The sequence below is a fragment of the Heterodontus francisci genome, chromosome 8 (assembly GCF_036365525.1).
Source record: "Heterodontus francisci isolate sHetFra1 chromosome 8, sHetFra1.hap1, whole genome shotgun sequence".
Lineage (NCBI taxonomy): Eukaryota > Metazoa > Chordata > Chondrichthyes > Heterodontiformes > Heterodontidae > Heterodontus > Heterodontus francisci.
In genome coordinates, this window is record NC_090378.1 from 69,230,507 (window position 1) to 69,250,684 (window position 20,178).

Genomic DNA, 20,178 nt, shown 5'->3' on the forward strand with positions numbered 1-20,178 from the left:
TCCAGTGCTTTAAGCAACTCCCCATCCCACTTTCACTCTGTCTTGCTGCTTGTGCTCCTTCACATCACTCCTCACGCCCACTCAACGTCAGACGTGGTGCATCTGGTCTGATAGTCATCCTCACTGAATGCATTGCAAGCATTGGGTGAATACCTGACCTTTACTCATGCAAAAGCCTACTTCTTCCCTGTTGTAGAACAGAGCACAAAACACAAAGGAGAGAGTCATGAGTGAAAGTGAACTACCACAAATTGTCCAGCTCACATATAGAGGAGGATGCCCTGGAAATAACTAACACATCTGTGCACCTCGCAATCGGAGGTGGAGAGGCAGGGAGCTTTCAGATAGCCAAAGACAGAAAGAATGATTTGCATTTATATAGCACCTTTCACAATCACAGGATGTCCCAAAGTGCTTTGCACCCAATGAAGTATTCTTGTAGTAACTGTTGTAATGTAGGAAACAGGGGCAGCCAATTTATGCACAGTAAGCTCCCACAAACAGCAATGTGATAATGACCAGTTCTTGAGATGTTGTTTGAGGGATAAATATTGGCCTGGACAATGGGAATTACGCCCCTGCTTTTCTTCGAAATAATGCCTTGGGATCTTTTATGTCCACTTGAGGGGGCAGATGGGGCCTCCGTTTAACATCTCATCCAAAAGATGCACCTTCGACAGTGCAGCACTTCTGCAATGGACCGTCAGCTTTTTTTATTTTTATGCTCAAGTCCTGGAGTGGGACTTGAACCCACAACCTCAATCCTTCTGAAGATGTATGTCACACAACCTACAGCCATGCACCATCACAGACACTCACACTTCAGTGGATCCACCCCTAGACAGTTACTTGGGTTTCCACCTCGAAAGTCAGCGCAAGCAGACACAGGTGGCAGGGATAGGTGAGAAGAGTCTGTGTTGGGGAGCACAATCCTCTCCAAGCTCTGCTCAGATGCACACAGATGCTGAACTCCAGGGGCTATTGTCGAGAGGAAGAATGCTAGAGCTGCATTAGCAACTTAGCTAGGTACTGACAGATGTGCTGCACACAGTTGACATAATAGTAGAGAGGATGGAGGAGTCCAACTTGATCGCCAGTGGATTGGTGGTGCAGGGAATTGCGAGAATGTCTGCCATGGAAAGAGTAGCCGCCTCCATGGAGTTTCAAGCAAGGCTCTGATATGAGTCCATGCAGGTCATGACCACGGCCGTGCAGACTTTGGATGCCAACTTGCCTGGAACCTTCAGGAAACCTGTGATGCTCAAGTAAAATTTGGAGCCAAAGATAAAAACAATTTTAAACGAGCTTATAAACATTTTCCAAGGATGTTAATTGCATCAATAAGTACCCGCCTGCATCCAATAGTTAAATCTTCAACTTTGATATGTAAGTTTCTCGGCAATATCCAAATGCGCCTTCGTTAAACCTGGAACTGGGCGCGTTGGAGCCTGATCACACTCCCGCTCTAAAACCCACAAATTTTCACCCTTTTACTTGCTCCTCACACACCTGTTCTTGGGGGTTAAAATTCCCCTATTAACTAACATTTGGTAAATGACTTACTTGCTTGATGCTCCATGAATGTTTGTTAGTACCGAAAAATTGCTCCTCACGCTCCGCAAGCTGGCCAGTACCTGAAAAAATATAAGTAGATTTGGTTTATTCATGCAACGTAAAAATTATTTAGAGGTCTTCGGATAATTCAGCTTGTAAATGCATTTTCTGGTTAGGAACTGAGTCAGAAAGGCGAAGAAGGTGCTAGGTTTTAAGATAACTAATTTCAGTTGAGGCAAGGTGCTATAATCAAATATATTGGGGTGAAATTAGGCTGCAGATTCGCTACCAGCCCGTTTCACGTTACTGGGGATGACCAATTGTCTTTAGTGTAGCGAGGAGAAAAAATGTCAGACAAGGTTCCGTTCCTAAATGCTAAATTTTTACGTGTGGATAAATTGTCATGCAGCGACCCTTGCTGAAACGTGTCCACGTGTGAACAGATTGCCATCCAGCAGTGACCCGTGCTGGAAAGTGCTCAAGCATAAATCAGATAAGACAGGTTTGGGCTTAGTTATGGCATCAAAAAGCGTACTGGCTAGGCTTTCTTACTATTGCAAAATTTTGGTACCTTTCTGTCAAAGCAAGAGTGCCTGTCATTTGCGTATAATTATAATATGCCTACTCATTTTTGAACGAGCGTATTATATGCACTCGAATACACTCGCGGGGAAGTAGTCTGGAAAGGCTGATGTCAAGTGGGGGAATGACAGAGCAGCTCTTGAACAATTTCCCACCAAATTCCATCTGAGTTGGCCAGGCAATTAACATAACTTGAGCAGAAAAGCCTGTCCACTATTTAGGCAAGGTACGAGAGGGCAACTACCATCAGTAGATTGATGCCCCAAAATGAGTAATTGCTTTCAAGAGATAAGAAAAAAAAATTAGAAGGCAATTTTTTTGTCAACTGTGTGGGAGGGACTGTACTATTGGACAAGTCTTTTTGATAAGGAAGGAGGAGAATATTAGAGGGAGAACTGCCCTGCAGATCACTCTTGTACAGACTTCTGGTGTCAACTTTGACAGTGGCATTCTCAGAATTCTGAGAACAGGTTGTCTGGTTGCATCCTTTGCTGGGCATAATGTATACACCAGTGAAATAGGAAGGAAAGAATATCTGAGGTGAGGGGGGAGATATACTCTCAATTAACGTAAAAAAAGTTCAGGAAATATGCCTCTTTTATTACAGTGAAAATGAAATTTAATCTACCTGTGCAAATGGTGTAACTATCAAGTCATCTCCATGTCTGAAAATATAAAATGAAATCAAGGTCAGTCAATTATTTTAAACTCTAGCAAACATTTTACAATTAGTACATTTCATTCAGCACTAATCCATAAAATAATAACCATTGGCCATTCCTCCCAACCCGTGAAATTATATTTCACAATGATTAGAAAACCAAAAATGAATTTTAATAAATTAGTTTACAAATTACAAATCACGAAGTGTCATACTTGGGAGGAAACCACCACTTTCCACTGTATAATCTCTGGTCATAGGCATCATGAGCATTAGGTTCAGTTTTGGTACCACGATGTCAGAGAAACATTCATGGAAGAGGTGCAGTAAAGAGCCATGTGGTTGGTTCCCACTCAAAGGACTGAGCTATGAGGAAAGAACTGGGGATTCTTAGCTTTAAGAAAAGGCAATTGAGAAGGGACCTTATGGAGATAAACAAGATATTAAACATTTAAACCCAGTGCACCACTGCCAGTAGGAGAAAGGCCTATGGACTCAAACCAGTGAAAGGCAAATTTAAGATATCAGGGAAAAATTTCTTCACGCAAAGAATGAAAAATATTTGCACTGCCTCATTACAAACAGCAACCATAATTGTCCCATACTACTCTCAAATTTCCCACTCAGCATGCCCACTGGGGGGCCAATCTTGCAATCTCCTTCCCGTCCAACTCACCCCTCCCATTGCTGACCTTGTGTACTCTTCCTGTGTATCAGCTCTCACCACCCTTTCCACACCTCCCTTCTGAATGCCATTCTCCTCTGAGCAAGGCCCTTGCCAGCCATGAATTTATTGTGGATGATTGCATCGATATCATGGCTTTGAGGGAATTCTGGCTGAGGGGTGATGACACCTTCCTTCTAAATGAAGCCTCTCCATCTGGCTCTACCTGCCACCACTTGCCCTGCCAAAATTGTTGCAGTGGTTGTGTGGCTTTTTTCATCAAATCACACCTTGGTCTGTCCCCTTACTCCTCTGGCACTTTCTCCTCCTTTAAGAATCTCACCTTGTTCCAACCCCTCACTTCTCATTTAAAATCCTCATTCTCTACTGCCACCCACGTATGATAAAAACTTTCTCAACTATTTTTATATCTTTACTATTTTCCTTCCTCAGCTTCTGCACTAAGCAAATTCTCATCCTCAGTGATTTCAACCTCCATCTCAACTCATCATGCCCTCTCTCCTCAGAATTCACTGCCCTCTTATCCTCTCTTAATTTCTCCCTCCATGTAAACTTCCCATCCTATATTCACAGCCACCGCCTTGACTTTGCCATCTCACATGGCCTCACTGTTCCCATTGTATCAATCACAAATAAACCCATCTCTGATCACTTCCTTGTATCACTCTCCACCCACATTCTCCTTCCATGTCCCAACTCTACTTCCTCTGTGTCCATCCCGGGAAAACTATCCAAATTTACATATAACTGTACTTTCAAAATCTTCAACTGTCCAGCCTTTGGCCTTCCATTTCCCTCGATATTTCTGCAGACACTGATTTCTTTAACTGCCTCCTCACCTCCACCTTTGATGCCCTAGTCCCCAATATAACCATTACTCTCTCTCACCCTGGCTGTTGCCCTTGGTACAGCCCTCATCTCCACTCCCTTAAGTCCAAGGGACAGAGATTTGAAAGGATATCATGGGCAACTGGTTTGCCTCTTCACTGCTAGAACTGGCTGTATCACATAAAGCACAATCAGGTCCTGTTCCCAACTGGAAAAACAGCTCCAGGATCATCCTGGAATGCAAAGGTAACCATGGGCTTCATTTCTCTGCGCTAACGGTTTTCTTAATGCCCTTTCCCCTGTCTCCTCCAACCTCAGTTCCAACAATAAGCTTGAGAAGCTCATGGACATCTTTGTCATTAAGACTGAGACCATCCGATCATCTACATTGTCACTTCCCTCCTTTTCCCTAGCCCACCGTGCCAAACTTCCAATAATGTTACCCCTTCTCCCACCCCAACCAGCCTGGCAGCCCTGAACTCACTCTTTATCTAGTTTCTCTCCCATCTCCCCTTGTGCCCTTTCTGAGCTCATTTTGTCCATGACACCCACCTCCTGATCCCTCAACCCTATTCCCAATAAACTACTGGCTACCAAACTACCCTTCCTGGTCCCATGTTAGCTGATATTGTTAAGAGTTATTTCTCTTCAGGTATTGTCACTCTCTCCTTCAAATCTGCCATCATCATCCCTCTCCCCCCAAAAAAAGAACAACCCTTGACTCCATCGTCCTTGAAAATTACCTCCCTTTCCTCTCCAAAGTCCTTGAACATGTTGTCGCCTCCTAAATCTTTCCTGGAACTCCATGTGCGAATCCCTCCAATCAGGTTTCCTTTTCGCCACAGTACCGAAATGGCTCTTATCAAAGTCACAAATGACACCCGATGTCAGACTGTGACAAAGGTAAACAAGCTCTCCTCTTCTTTCTCAACCTTTCTGCAGCCTTTGACACAGTTGTTCACACCATCCTCCTCCAATGCCTCGCCACTGTCATCCAACATGGTGGGATTGCACTCGTCTAGTTCCATTTGTCAGGGTATCATCTGCTTCTCTTCCATCTCCCATACCTCTACTTCTGGTGTCCCCCAAGGATCTATCCATGCCCTCACTTCTATTTCTCACCTACATGCTACCCCTCAGTAACATCATCAGAAAACAAAGCATTAGTTTTTACATGTGCATTGATGACACCGAGTTCCATCACACCACCACCTCGCTTGATGCCTGCACTTTTGCTACATTATCAGACTGCCTGGCCAACATCCAGTATTCCATACAATGCACTCATGAAAAGCCACCCACATTCTTCCCTCTGTAAAATTGAGGCCATCCAAAACTCTGCTGCCTGTGTCCTTACTCGCACCAAGTCCCATTCACCCATCACCCGAATGCTCACTGACCTGCACTGTCTTCTGATTACGCAATGTCTCAATTTTAAAATTCTGGTCCTTGTTTTCAAATCCCTCCATGGTCTTGCCCCTCCCTATCTCGGTAATCTCTTCCAGCCCACAACTTTCTGAGAGATATGCGTTTCTTTAATTTTGGCCTCTTGAGCATCCCTGATTTTAATTGCTCCACCATTGATGGCTGTGTCTTCAGGTTCCTAGGCCCTAAGTTCTGGAATTCCCTCCGTAAACCTCTCTGCCTCTTTTTCCTCCTGTAAGACGCTCCTTAAAACCTACCTCTTTGATCAAGCTTTTGGTCATCTGCCCTAACATCACCTTATGTGGCTTGGTGTCAAATTTTGCTTATAATGCTCTTATGAAGCACCTTGGGATGTTTTATTATGTTAAAGGTGCTACATAAATACAAATTCTTATTGTAGATGATGTCTTCTGATAGGGTAATTGAGGTAATAAGCTTAAGACTCATTTGAGAGTCAGTTGGATGTGCTAATGAGATGGTGTTCAGACTCCAGGTTTTTCTTTATGGATAAATAAGTTCTATCTTATACATTGCTTCCCATTTCCAGGCGATGTGTAATAAATGTCTGAGGTACAACACCACCATAATGGCAGGAGAAGATTGGAGTCAGGAACTGAGGCAACCTAATTAAAATGAATTAGAATTAAGTCACACTGAGGCCTCCATACTTTTGTTTTTTTTATACTGCTGATTTGGCTGTGTGGGTAAACTGCACCCTTAAATTGTGACACATATTCTCAAGGGTACATGGGCAGTTGGAAGTAATAGAATTTAGGAGGGGTGACATCATTCAGAACTACTTCCGTCATTTGTCATTTCTATGCAAACTGACCTTGAGCCTGTATTTCTACTGGCAATTGATACAATTATGATGCAGCCTTACAACTTCCCTTCCCCAGAACTCTCTGTTCTACAAGCTCAGATTTCTTGAGCATCCCTTCCACCATTTCGAGGCTATGCCTTCAGGTCTCTGAGCCCCATACTCTGGAATTCCCTGCTTTAATCTCCCTGTACTCCTCTTAAATCCTCTTTAAAACCCAAATCTGTGACCAAGCACCCATCTAATATCTCATTCTTTAACTGAGCAGTGATTTTTTTGATTTGTCCTCTGTGACACGCTTTGGAAATTTTTCGACAACAAAGACACTGTGAGGAGGATTTTATGTTCTACCTGACGGTGAGTTTGGAGGCAGGAAGAGCATTAATCAGGCAGGATGGTGGCAGGGAAGGACCCTGCCACCTTCCCACCTCCACCCCATTTAAGTCTGTGTCGGGAAGGCCTTCCCGTCCCGCCTCCAACTGAGGCTCTTAAGTAGGCTCTGAATTAATGTCCAATTAAGGGCCTCATCCCGCTGCTGCATGAATTAGCCCAGCGGCAGGCTGGCCTGTCACCTCACGGGGAGCATGCCAAGCAAGCCCGTGCAGATTGTTTGCCGGTTCCAGGGGTTGGGGGAGGTCCCTCGTTAAAAGGCACTTTGTGCCTGATTGAGGGACCAACATCGGGAAGGACGGGGACCTGCTTGGGGCCACCTCCCCCACCCTTGCTGCCGACCCCCCTACAACCCCCTCCCCTATGACCCCCACCCCGCAAAACTCCTCCCGCCATGACTCGCCTGTAGCCTAGATCTCTTGATGATCTCAGGCCTTGGGTGGGTGCATTACCGGCAGCAGCCACCACCTCTACAATGGTGCTGCTCAGTAAAAGAGCTGCCAGCCTCCGAATGGTCAGCAGCTCTCAGAAGTTGGGACTTCCGTCGCTAGGGCCCTTCATCTTGGGGAAGGCCCATCGCTTAAGTGCCTAATTTACACATAATGCAGCGGGCCTTCCCCAAAGGAGGCGACGTAGGGCTCTCATCAGCAGTCAAAACCCCTGTCGCCTACAAAAAAAATCCTATATAAATGTTCTCTATCTCCATCTTCATTTGCAGAGGTAGGCTATTGACTATCTATTATAAGCCCACTGACTCTGTAGCTACCTTGATTATGCTTCCCCCCAACCCACTTCCCATAGGACTCCATTCCATTCTCCCAGTTTCTCTGTCTATGTTGCATCTGTTCTGATGATGCCACCTTCCACACCAACCGTTCCAAAACTCTTCTTCCTCAACAAAGAATTCGCCTCCACCGTGGTTGACAGGGCTCTCGACAGTGTCCATCCCATTTCCCATACTTCTACTTTTACCCCTTCCCTTTCCTCCCAGAACCACAATAGGGTTCCTCAACCACATCAGCCTCCACATTCAATGAATCATCCTCCGTCATTTCTGCCACCTCCAGAATGATGGCACAACTAAAAACATCTTTCCTGCCCCACCCCTTTCAGCATTCTGAAGGGACTATTCCCTCAACAACACTTTGGTCCACTCTTCAATTACCCACAACACCCCCTCCCCTTCCCACGGCATCTTCCCATGCAAACGCAAGAGATGCAACATCTGCCCTTTTATCTCCTCCGTCCCACTGTCCAAAGCCACCAACAGGTGAAAAAGTGATGTGCGTGTAGTTCTTTTAATTTAGTATACTGCATTCACAGTTCACGATACAGTTTCCTCTACAATGGACAGAACAAACGCAGATTGGGTGATAGCTTTGCATGTGATGAAACATAGGTATAATAGGCTTAATTAGGTAGGATTTAGATATAACTATTATACCTTTTAGAATTAAAGATTGAATAAATGGTCAGTTTTCAAGACTCACTGAAATTCCCCATTAAGAAGGTAGAGTTAAAAAATCCATTCCAAGGTCTTTTACAGTCTCTGCTACAATGGAATTAGAAAATGACACACATTGAAACATCCTATGTGAAGTCAGTACCGATTAGTTGATAGTGTTAGTGATATAAACAGACTAACTCAAAAGGATGGTACAAAATATCATAAAAAGACAATTACAGATGATAAATTACATGAAATGGTACTTACAAAAGCAGATGCCAAGTAAACCCAATTACAAACATTTTGACCAGATAAAAGCTCACAATTTCAAGAGAAGGGGATTTCTAGCAAATACATTAAGTAGGGATGGTAGCTAATGATATTACCATATATGGATCTCAAAAGCAGGGAAAAACAGACACAGAAAGGTAACACCTACATTCCAAAAGATGAAATGAAAAATTAGAAACAGTATAAACATGAGAGTTTTGAATAAAAAAAACAGAAGTATTGAATTCCTCATCAATGCTTCTCAACCTATGGTACTCAGGGATTTAAGGTAAAAATTTACTGTAAATTTTGATGGATATTCTAAGATATTTTTCTGTAACATTGTCAAGGTTAAACTTTTGGATTCTATTTTAGAAATAAGATTATATTTTACATCCCTTAATAATCTTTAATATTGTAGTATACTTAGCCACTTAAAGTGTATTGCATGTTCAATTCTTTAATAAATACATAAAAGTTACAAAGTGATTACTGACAACACAGCTGGCAGCTTACATCATGCAACTGCGCCAATCTGCGCACATGCGCTGCGTTCCACAGTGCCAGGACTGGTTGGCGCATGCACAGATGACGTCATCGCGTAACGCAAGCAGATGGGGTTGGCGCAAGCGCAGACGATGTCATCGCAACGCGGGCAGATGGTGGGGGGATCCGGGCCGGAGAGAGCAGGGGTGGGGGGAGAGGGGGTCTGGGGAGCGGGTAGAGAGCGGGTGCGGGGAGGGATTAGCTGGTCATTGTCAGATCGTTGTTTGTGCAAATTAGCTGCTGAGTTTCCTACTTTACAATAGTGACTACACTTCAAATGTACTTCATTAGCTATAACATGCTTTGTGATGTCTTTTGGTCATGAAAGGTGCTATATAAATGCAAGTTTTTTGTTTCTTTCCTCACCCCTCTCTTCCCTGTCTCTGTACTTGCTTAACGCCTGTTACATCACTAACTCTTTCCAGTTCTAATAAAAGATCACCGACCTGAAATGTTAACTCTGTTTCTCTTCCCACAGATGCTGCTTGAGCATCTGAGTATCTCCAGCATTTGCTGCTTTTATTTAAGATTTCCAGAATCTGTAGTATTTTGCTTTTGCACTATATAAATGTTGTTGTTTTGAAGTTACTTTCATGCTAGCACCAAATTGCCACCATGAACACTATGTCATGCCAGATCCCCACCTGCCAAGAATGAGGCATATTAATTTTGTCATTTTTGTCATATGAACATTGATTTGAAACTGTTGCTGAAGTGAAGAAAGGACTTGTTTAAAAAATCACCAGGCCCTTGGCTGGAAAGACATTTGCATATTAACCAACAGTGCTTGTGGAGACAAAGGGGTTACTTCCCTTATCCAATTTAACCCACAGTGGACTTTCAGCACCAGGTATCGTGTGTAAGAAGAGACATTCCGGGGTCGGCTGAGACCAAAGAATCCACAAACAGACATGGTCAAATCAGCTGTTCATGTGACTAGGCTGCTTGGCAACCTGGTTATTCTGAATTGTACAAACAGTTTGAACTCAGAGACTGCAGAATGCTCCTGGACTGAAGAAGACCTCTCCTGCCTGGTTCTCCATCCCTTTCTCACGGAACTCCAAATCCACTAAAGACACATGAACCCCAAGAGAGAAACGTCTCCGACAGTGAACAAGATTTAAGAAGAATACTGGGCCCCAATGAAAAGCAAGATCTACCTACAATCAAAGACTCTACACTGAGCTTGAAGAACCGCAACCAAAAACCCTCTTCCGAGATTGCCTCAAACTTTTCCACTTTATTTTTCTTCTGCTCTTTTCTGCCTCTATCTGCATGTGTGCATCGTGTACGCATGCTAGCATGGGCACGTCGTGTATCCGTAGGCATTAACGGAATTAGAGTTTAAGTTTAAGTTTAATCAATTTCAACCTTTCTTCTTTAAACCTAAGAAAACCTGTTTGTGCTGGTTTCTTTGCCTTATAATTGGAAAGCGGTGAACAAGGATTCACCAAGGGGGAGCTAAAAACAAGTTGTGTTTAAAAATTAAACCCTGGTCCGGTAAGACCAGGTGAAGGCTGAGAGGGAACCCTAGACACCTTTCTCACCTGGTCGTAACAATTAACTAATGTTATACTGCATAATCTTGTGTGCTAGTCTGCCTGATTTCTCATGACATGTCATGATTAGATTGTTGCTATGTTGTATCCGAATGCCAATTTTGGTATTGCTCTTGAATGCAGTCACCACTAGCGTGATTAGAGTGGTATAAAGGTAGCTTTGAGCAAGCTGGAATTTACAGAAGGAAATTAGAATTCTTTTTTCCATCCAGCTGGACTTTACTTCCAGCTCTTACCCAATGCTGATCCTGTTTGTTTCTCTGGCACAAAATATGTCCAGGGAGACATTCAAATTTTCTGACGTGGAGCTTACTGGCAGCAGTGGAAATAGCTATGGCAGTAAATAAAATTAGAACTGATTTATTATTGGCTCTGAGTGATTAACATCTGTTTAGCTGAAAATAAAGCCCCAGAAATTGTACAGCTGACTTGTATAACTATTTTTCACATGGCTCAGTTGGTTGGTGCATTGTTTCAGTGCAAAGCAGGGAGGCTTGGGTTCAATCCCCAATTTGCATTGAAGTTAGCTGATTTCAGCTGAGGCAGTGATAGAGGCACCACAATTAGCCTCAGCTTCCTCAGAATAGCTGGGATGAACAAAAGCAATCAGGGTTCTTATTCCTAAACACTATCCAATGACAGGTGTATGAAAGTGTGCATGTGTGGATGATGGGTGAGGACAGAACAGGACTAAAATGTGAATATTCCTCTGTGCCAAATGGCCTGTAGATATTAACAAATGATTTTCTGAATACATGTTCTTGCCAGGGAGCCTCGCCATCCAGTAATGCACAAGTGCACAGAAGCATGGCAGCAATTTAAATATATGCTTGGCCAATAGATGCGATTCTCCATCAGCAGCATGTAAAAGATTGATCCTTTACTGTCAAAGCTCACAAGACAAATGTCTATTTGGACAAGATTATAGAAAACAGGTAGCACCAATGGAACAGGATGTCAGTCCGAGTAAGTACCTTCAGGAAACTTACTATTTTTTCAAGCTTTTGCTGAATTAATTTTTCACTTTATGCCTATATCGAATGTCACACTGAGGATACTAATTAGTACTTCATTAATATATTGATAGGACAAAAGCAAAATACTACAGATGTGGGAAGTCTGAAATAAAAACATAAAATGCTAAAACGCTCAGGAGATCTGACAGCAACTGTGGACAGAGAAGCTGAGTTAATGCTTCAGGTCGATGACCTGAACATATTGACATTGTTAGATGAAACAGGGGTGGGAGGAGGGTTGTGCATAAACACCAATATAGACCAGTTGGCCCAAATGACCTGTCTTTGTGCTGTAAATTCTATGTAATATTTTGTTTGCGCCTTTAGCTGAATTCATTCTAGCTCACTGAACTGTGTGAGAGTGCCTGCACTGCTATGTGCCCAACAAATTGCAGAGACATGCGCAAAAGCCAATAGTTTCAAAAGGTAATGCAGTTTGCTTGCCAAGGCCTGCGTGTTGTTAACTATTTACCCACCATTGCTGTCTCCATCAGTGAAATCAAAATGAAGTACTAATTGTATTGTTGTTCATTTCTTGTTGATCAACTCCAGAAGTTGCCTGCTGCAATACCTTCCATTAGAATCATGTAGCATCTTCAAACTCCCTGGTGGTGAATACACCATAAACTGTGCAGCACTGATTCATCAGAGCAAAAAGGACGTAGGTTTGATTCCTGGTCTATGCTGAACTAGCTAATCTCAGCTGGGGGAAAGGCAGCACTCTTACTGAGCCTAATGCCTGTTGACTAAGGAAAAGGCAACCAGCTATCCAGAAACCCATGCACAATGTTTGCGCGTTTGGACACGAGGCAAGAACTGAATCAAACTCAACTGCGATGTCCCTGCTCCCCCATGCTTGATTCGCCTGTTGACATTCATTATCTAGATGCACACATGAAGAACGACTATTGATCTGAGATACTGACTGGCCGCTTGAACCTTTGGAAAAATACTTCAGCCATGAGTTAATGCTTTTAGGAGAAGGGTAGAAACTTTGAATTTAAAAAAAACTTTCAGCAGAGGCACTTTATGTCCCTATATGTTTTCTTTAAACTCTGTTCTGCCTACAGATCCACAAAGCATTAACCAAAATTTTTTTTTAGCAGAGGGCAGTGTGCCAAAGGATTGTACAGGATAGGCATACTGCTGTCAATCAGTGTTCCACTATACAAATATAAGCTTTCAAGACTCAACAGGTTAAATATTTATATTTCCTGTTAAAATAGTTAACCAATTCCTTTTGGTCCAGGAAGAAGATTTCAGTTGACAGTTTTCTGCCATATAATGTACATGTGAAGCTCATTCTTTTTAAAGTTTGTTTATAGTTCACTTTCACATACAACAACATCTGTCCCATGTTTTGAGAATTTAGTTGAGAATGATTGTGCAATTCCATAACAACGACTTGTATTTATATAGCACATTTAATATAGTAAAACATCCCAAGGTGCATCACAGCAGCATTATCAGACAAAATTTGGCACAAAGCAACATAGGAGATACCAGGGCAGATGACCAAAAGCTTGGTCAAAGATGTATGTTTTAAGGAACATCTAAAAGGAGGATAGAGTGGTGGAGAGGTTTAGGGTGGGATTTCCAGAGCTTAAAGCTTTGGCAGCTGGAGGCATGTCAATGGTGTAGTGACTAAAATCGGGGATGATCAAGGCTAGAATTGGAAGAGCACAAATATCTCAGAGGGTTGTAGGGTTGGAGGAGATAATACAGATAGAGAGGGATGAGGCCATGGAGGGATTAGAAAACAAGGAAGAGAATTTTAAAATCAAGAAATTGCTTAACCAGGAATCAAGGTCAGTGAGCACAGGCATGATGGGGGAAGGGGATGGGTCGAGTTAGGACACAGGCAGCAGCGTTTTGGATGACCTCAGTCAGGAGTGCATTGGAATAGAGGTAACAAAGGCATAAATGAGGATTTCAACAGATGATGAGCTGAGGCAGGGGCGGATATGGGTGATGTCACAGAGAATTACCTTCCCTTTAATCCAAAGCGTTCAACATGAACCACAATGCCGTTACTTTACTCTAGTATCTGTGACAAATCTGTGTACATTTTTGCCCTTCAAATAAAATGTCCCCAGGGTTTGCTCATGATGCAGACCTACCAACTCTTCAGCATTTAATTGAAGTTTTACAAGTGAAATCATCCTCTCTTGCCCTCCCATATATAGTGACTGCATCAGTAATACCTGGAATTTCTCTTGCTATCCACTGAAGAGAAACTGGAGAAAGGAAAAGAGAAAAACTTGGACTTATATAGCACCTTTCATATCCTCAGGACCAAGAGCACCTTACTGCCAATGAAGTACTTCTGAAAAGTTGTCACTGTTGTAATGTATAGAGTATGATAGAGTGAGAACTATCCCACCATTCATAGCAGTAATGAAGGTAACCTATTAAAACTATAAGGTCTGTAGGTTAAAGGACTGCCATTATCATCAGTTCTCGGATAATCCTGCATCCATTGTGTTATCTAGCTTTCTCTCAGTGGACAGTGAGAAAAAGCAAGGAAAAAAACTTGCAGCCAATCTTGCTGTTAAGAGAGAAATAGCAAAATGTAGAAAATAGAAAAAAATATTAATAGAAAGAATAAATAAAAGGAGACAGAAAATCAAGAAAGATGAGAAAAAGAAGAAAATAAAAATGGAAAGATAATGAAAAGAGGGAGAAAAACGACAAGGAAGAGAAGACAAGGTAGATGAAGACAGAGGAGAAAAAATCTATTAAATTCATATTTCTAATGCAGTGAAAGGTGCATTATGAGCTCAATTTTCACAATGATGCAAGTGGCAATTTAGATGAGCCACGTTTTTACTGCCTGCTGCAGTTGTGAAGTTGGATCTGTGCATACAAGTGTGAATGTATACACTAGGCACAGCTCAAGGCCTACCTCACTGAGGTGGTTTTTAAAAATGATTGAAAATAATTGAGAAGATTGTTCTTTTCAATCATTAAAACATAAATGGTGATCCAGTAAGCTACCAGAATTTCTTTTCACTTTAAAAGTTCACCTTTTTTGTCAAAGCTTTGCATCAGTTCATTTTATACTGTAGTTTATGCCTAGCCTTGCTAGTGTGAGGCCACCGTGTCCAGGTGATTTCTGATGGGTAAACATGCTTCTTTGTGCAGTTACCAAGACATACAATTCAGTTGGTCTAACTTTAACTGAAGAAACTCAGTTTCCTGGAGCATCCATAATCAGCAAACCCCAATTAAAGCAGGTGGCAAATCAGGTTACTGTTTTAAATCTTGTTGATCTTTCTGATCCACTGCCTCCACAATATGGCTGCATAGCAACTGAAAGTCTAAATTCTGCCCAATGTTAACAGCTCTGAGATGTTAAGAAGTACCCAACCTACTTACATTTCACTTGCAATTGACGAATTCCTAGACATAGACTTTGGTGACAATTCATAATCGCTGTCTGAGCGATACAAGAAGGATTCTCGTCGTTGGTTGTGGCTTGGGAAATTAGTGTGCAATACAAGTCCTGATCCAGGGCTTGCCTGAGGATCCAATGGACTCCGGCCTGGAGAGGGACCATTCTCCACATCAAAACTATTAGAAAACACACAAAACAGAGCCTTATTGACACATGTTTATATAGATTTTAATGGTTATCAATGAATCTAACAAATTATTACATGTATTTTTGCTCTTTTGCTTGAACCACATGTCATTTAATACCCTGCAGCTTAGTATGGTAGGTGGGTGGCCTGATTCTAGGCCTCTGCCAATGGAACTTTGAGCTTGCCACCAGGAAGTACATGAGAGAAACCAAACAACAAATTCAGTTATTAAACACGAAGAACTGTACAGTTCTTCAAATCGATTATACAAAATTTATCATATGCAAAAAATGTAGAGCTGCAGGTATTCTGGTAAGTAATCAGAAAAGCCGTAAGAGAACTTGTAATAATTAAGAGATTGCATCACATCTCATGAAGCAACAAAAACATGTCAGAACTGCTACATCAGTTAGCAGTATGGATAGAAATACCCTGAAAATACTTGATGGTCTTTGGTTTGAAACAAATAAAGACGTCTTACTCAGAGGTTGTTCTTAGACAGATGGAAAAAATTAGTTGAATAGGCTAATTAAATCCACAAGCACTTTATATATTCAGCAATTGGAAACAAGATCCTAAGCAATATAGCCCTCTGTCGCAACTCTCTGTACCTTAGCTAGATCATTGGGCTCTGGAAGAAAGGTGAATCAATCAACAAGTACTTGTATTTATATAGCGCCTTTAATGTATTAAAATGTCCCAAGGTGCTTCACATGGGCATGATAAAACAAGATATGACACCGAGTCACATAAGTCTCATAACGCAAGTAATGAAGAAGGCTAATGGAATGCTATCCTTTATTTCGAGAGGAACTGAAAATAAAACTAAGGATGTTATGCATCAGGTGTACAGGGCATTAGTGAGACCACGTCTAGAATACTGTGTGAAATTTTGGTCTCCTTATTTAAGGAAGGATGTATTGGAGGCAGTTCAGAGGAGGTTTACCAGTTTGATACCTGGTATGAGCAGGTTGTCTTATGAGGAAAGGTTGGACAGACAGGGCTTGTTTTCACTGGAGTTTAGAAGGGTGAAGGCAGACTTGATTGAAGTATGTAAGATCCTGAACGGTCTCGACAGGGTGAATGTGGAAAGGATGTTTCCTCTTGTGGGTGAGTCCAGAACTAGGGGGCACTGTTTTAACATTAGGGGTCGCCTTTTTAGGACAGAGTTGAGGAGAAATGTTTTCTCTCACAGGATTGTGCGACTTTGGAACTCTCTGCCTCAGAAGGTGGTGGAAGTGGGGTCATTGAATATTTTTAAGGTGGCGGTAGATAGATTCTTGTTAGGCAAGGGAATCAAAGATTATCGGGAGTAGATAGGAGTGTGGAATTGGAGACACAAACAGATCAGCCATGATCTTATTGAATGGCGGAGCAGGCTCGAGGGGCTGAATGGCCTACTTCTGCTCCTAATTCAAATGTTCATAAGGGGATATTAGGGAAAGTGACCACAAGATGGTGAAATAGGTTTTAAGGAGTGTCTTAAAGGAGGAAAGCAAGGTAGACAGATGGAGAGGTTGGGGGAGGAAATTCCAGAGCTTAGATTCCATGCAGCTGAAGGCATGGCCAAGAGTGCTGGAATAATTAAAGTCAGGGATGCTCAAGAGGCCAGGATTAGAGGAGCATGGGTATCTTGGAAGGTTGTGGGGCTGCAGGAGATTACAGATATAGGGAGGGATGAGGCCATGGACAAATTTGTAAACAAGGATGAGAGTTTTAAAATTAACTGGGATCAAATCAAAGCAGAAATAGTCATTAAGATGCAGAACAATGGTACTAGGAAAAGACTTCTACAAAAACAAAAGTTATATTGAAAGCTTGGATCTGCATAACTACAGCAAGTGAATGGTAAAACATCTGAAACAAATGAGTATACATAAAGAAATGGAATAGTTAGGCAGGAAATGTAGTAAATGAAACTCATTAAATTTTAGAAAGCTTCTGAAAAAAATAGGAAGTACTGTGGAAAACATCATGCTAGAAGGAAAGAAACATGTCTGTCCTGCTTGGAGTCAAGAGTGTAATATATTTAGTAAAATAAACCATTTCCCAATCAAATGCACAAAGTCCAAAAAGTGGAACAAGGCACACAGTGGCTATAATTTGTAGATGAAGCTACTTGTGACTCAGGTCAAATACACATTTCTTCAATTGAAGTTTTTGCATTTGTAGAAGACCGAGACACTGACAATTGCATGCTAACATATTTAAACAGAAAAGGCAGACTTTAGTTAGACTGTGATAGTACTGTCAATTTTCAACTTGGCTAAGAGCTTCAGGATTCTAAAACTTCAAAGCTCATGTTCAACAAAACAGAAATAAAAGCCATTGGTTTAAAAACTCCCAGGAATGACAAAAAAACAGACACGACCTAAAAATAGTGCCAAGTTGATACAGACCTGGTGTAGGTACTAAAGTCATTCACAACATGCAATATGTGACAGTGAATCACAGATTATAATAGATGGTTCATGAAAACTCAAAATTATTACTCAAAGATAAAGGATACTAAAGATGTTACTCAAACTAAAGGTAGATAGGGATCTGATGGTTTATATCTAAGGATCCTGAGGGAAATTAACGAAGAGTTAAAATTTTGACGATAACTTTCCAAGATGCCATGGTGAGGAAAACTGCTGGAGACTGGAGGGTGAAAAATGTGACATTGTTGTCCAAAGAAAACAGGGATAATCAAGGAAATTAGACCAGTCAATCTTACTTTAGTTTCTGATAAACCACTAGGAGTGGATTTTGTCTTCCTGTGACTGACACCAAGCAGGTGGAGCAAAACTAACTGTATTTCTGGGTACAGGTAATTATTCTATCCCTTATATGCCCCCAGCACAGGCCCAATCCTTGGCAGGGCCTTGCCCTGGAGTTAGAAATACAACTGCTGTTGAAGACTTTAGAGGCCACCAACAGAGGTCTGGCCTAACTGCTGCCCAAAGAAAAACACACCAGGAAAGTCTCCAGGCTCGAAGATACATAGGGAGACTGGAAAAATAACTTTACTTTGGCCCTCCTTTGCGTTGCTGCTGGTCTCCTCAGAACCTCCAAACTGGAAGGAGGCACAGGCAAGCACCAGGCTGACCAACAACCTTTTATTCACACCCAATAAAATGGATGTCCTTCCAGCATAGGTGAAGGAAAATGAGACAGGAGGGCTGAGAACTCCCTCTTGCAAGTCTGACCCATGTCTTCACTCCAGGCACAACTGTCAATCAATGAATCACTAACTTCAGCTTGATTCTTTGACCTATGTCAAATAGCTTGACTGATTTATTTCAAGATCTGAAGATATGCGAAACAAAAGTCTTCAACACACTGTGCTCTTATAACCATTTAAACACTTTCTTAAAAATATACATAGCATACTGGTAAGTAGATTGAATTGATGCTGTAATAATCCAATTGACAACAAATTAATACTGATGATTCCACATTCAATTCACATTATCATAGAATCATAGAATGGTTACAGCACAGGAGGAGGCCATTTGGACCACTGTGTCCATGCCAGCTCTCTGCAAAAACAACTCATCTGTTCCCACTTCCCTGCCCTTTCCTCAAAGCCCTGAAAATTTTCTCTCTTCAGGTGCTTCTCCAATTCCCTTTCGAAAGTTACGATTGAATCTGCCTCCACTACACTCTCAGGTAGTGTTTTCCAGATCCTAACCACTTGCTGTATAAAAAAGCTTTTCCTCATGTCACCATTGATTCTTTTGCCAAACACCTTAAATTGGTGTCCTCTGGTTCTCCTTCCACTGATGAACCGATGGAAGGTCACAGACCTAAAACATTAACTGTTTCTCTCTCCATAGATGCTGCTGCACCTGCTGAGTATTTCTGACACTTCTGTACTCATTTCAGATATAAAAACCTTGGGGGCAATTTTAGAGATCAAAAATGGGTGGGTTTGCATCAGGTGAGATATAAAAACTTTAAAATTCTAAAACCCGACCCCAATCCGCCTCCTTTATGGTTTTGTGAGCTGGCACAGGAGGCGGGTTGGCCATTTATAACAATATATTATAATGAGACCGGGAGCCTCACATATAACCTACCTTACAGGTTTAACTGTACTTGGGTTTCTAAGACTCTGGAAACCCAGCTACTTAAGGGAGGCGAGGACAGCTTTGGAGAAAAGATAAGTGCCTTTCCAGCACTGCTTGTAAGCCAGAAGGAGCAGGTGTGCTTCCTCCCAGCCCACCAAGCTACATTTTCTGCTGCCATCATACCCCCACCCACAATCGGACCACACCCCCATCCAAAGACACCCCTGGGACCAGAGATTGGACCTCCCCCATGATCTGAACCTTTCCTCCTTCCTGGGGTCGGGAATTGGATTTCCCCCACCCCAGCCCCACCCCCTCCCAGCCCCCCACACACCCACAATCTCAGCAGCAGGCTCCCTATCCGCTCTTGTGGCCTCCTCTAGCATTCTCCCAGTCCGACAGGGAGCCAAGTCTGTGGTTTACAGCAGAGAATTCCACATTCCTACGTTCTGTAAAGGAATTTTTCTGACTACTTTAATTATTTTTGGGAATATCTTCAATTTATGGCTTTCTGTTGCTGTCTCACCAATTAGTAGAAACAATCAATCAATCAATATTTACCCTAATAACACTTCACAATAGCAAGAACCTTTCTGCATTGTATAATTTATATTTTTCTTCAAAATCACTGAATAAATGCAAGTGGTTTTGACAAATCTGTTTTCATTTGTTAACAATCACACCATGTATCATCATAAAATGAATGAAAATTTTCCAATCTATCACTTACATGCGCCACCATTATGACAAAGACAA

General features: G+C 42.0%; 1 protein-coding gene across 2 annotated transcripts in view; it reads right to left on the minus strand.

Moving 5' to 3' along the window:
* The window catches only part of pde4ba (phosphodiesterase 4B, cAMP-specific a), an 832,714-nt gene that overhangs the window by 166,217 nt on the left and 646,319 nt on the right, over positions 1–20,178 (minus strand). For both annotated transcript variants that reach the window (XM_068037289.1, XM_068037290.1), the window contains 3 exons: positions 15,162–15,356; positions 2,765–2,801; positions 1,564–1,634 (listed from right to left, as the gene is read on the minus strand). In XM_068037289.1, coding sequence (XP_067893390.1) covers positions 1,564–1,634; positions 2,765–2,801; positions 15,162–15,356 — 303 coding nt within the window. The remainder of the gene's footprint in view (positions 1–1,563; positions 1,635–2,764; positions 2,802–15,161; positions 15,357–20,178) is intronic.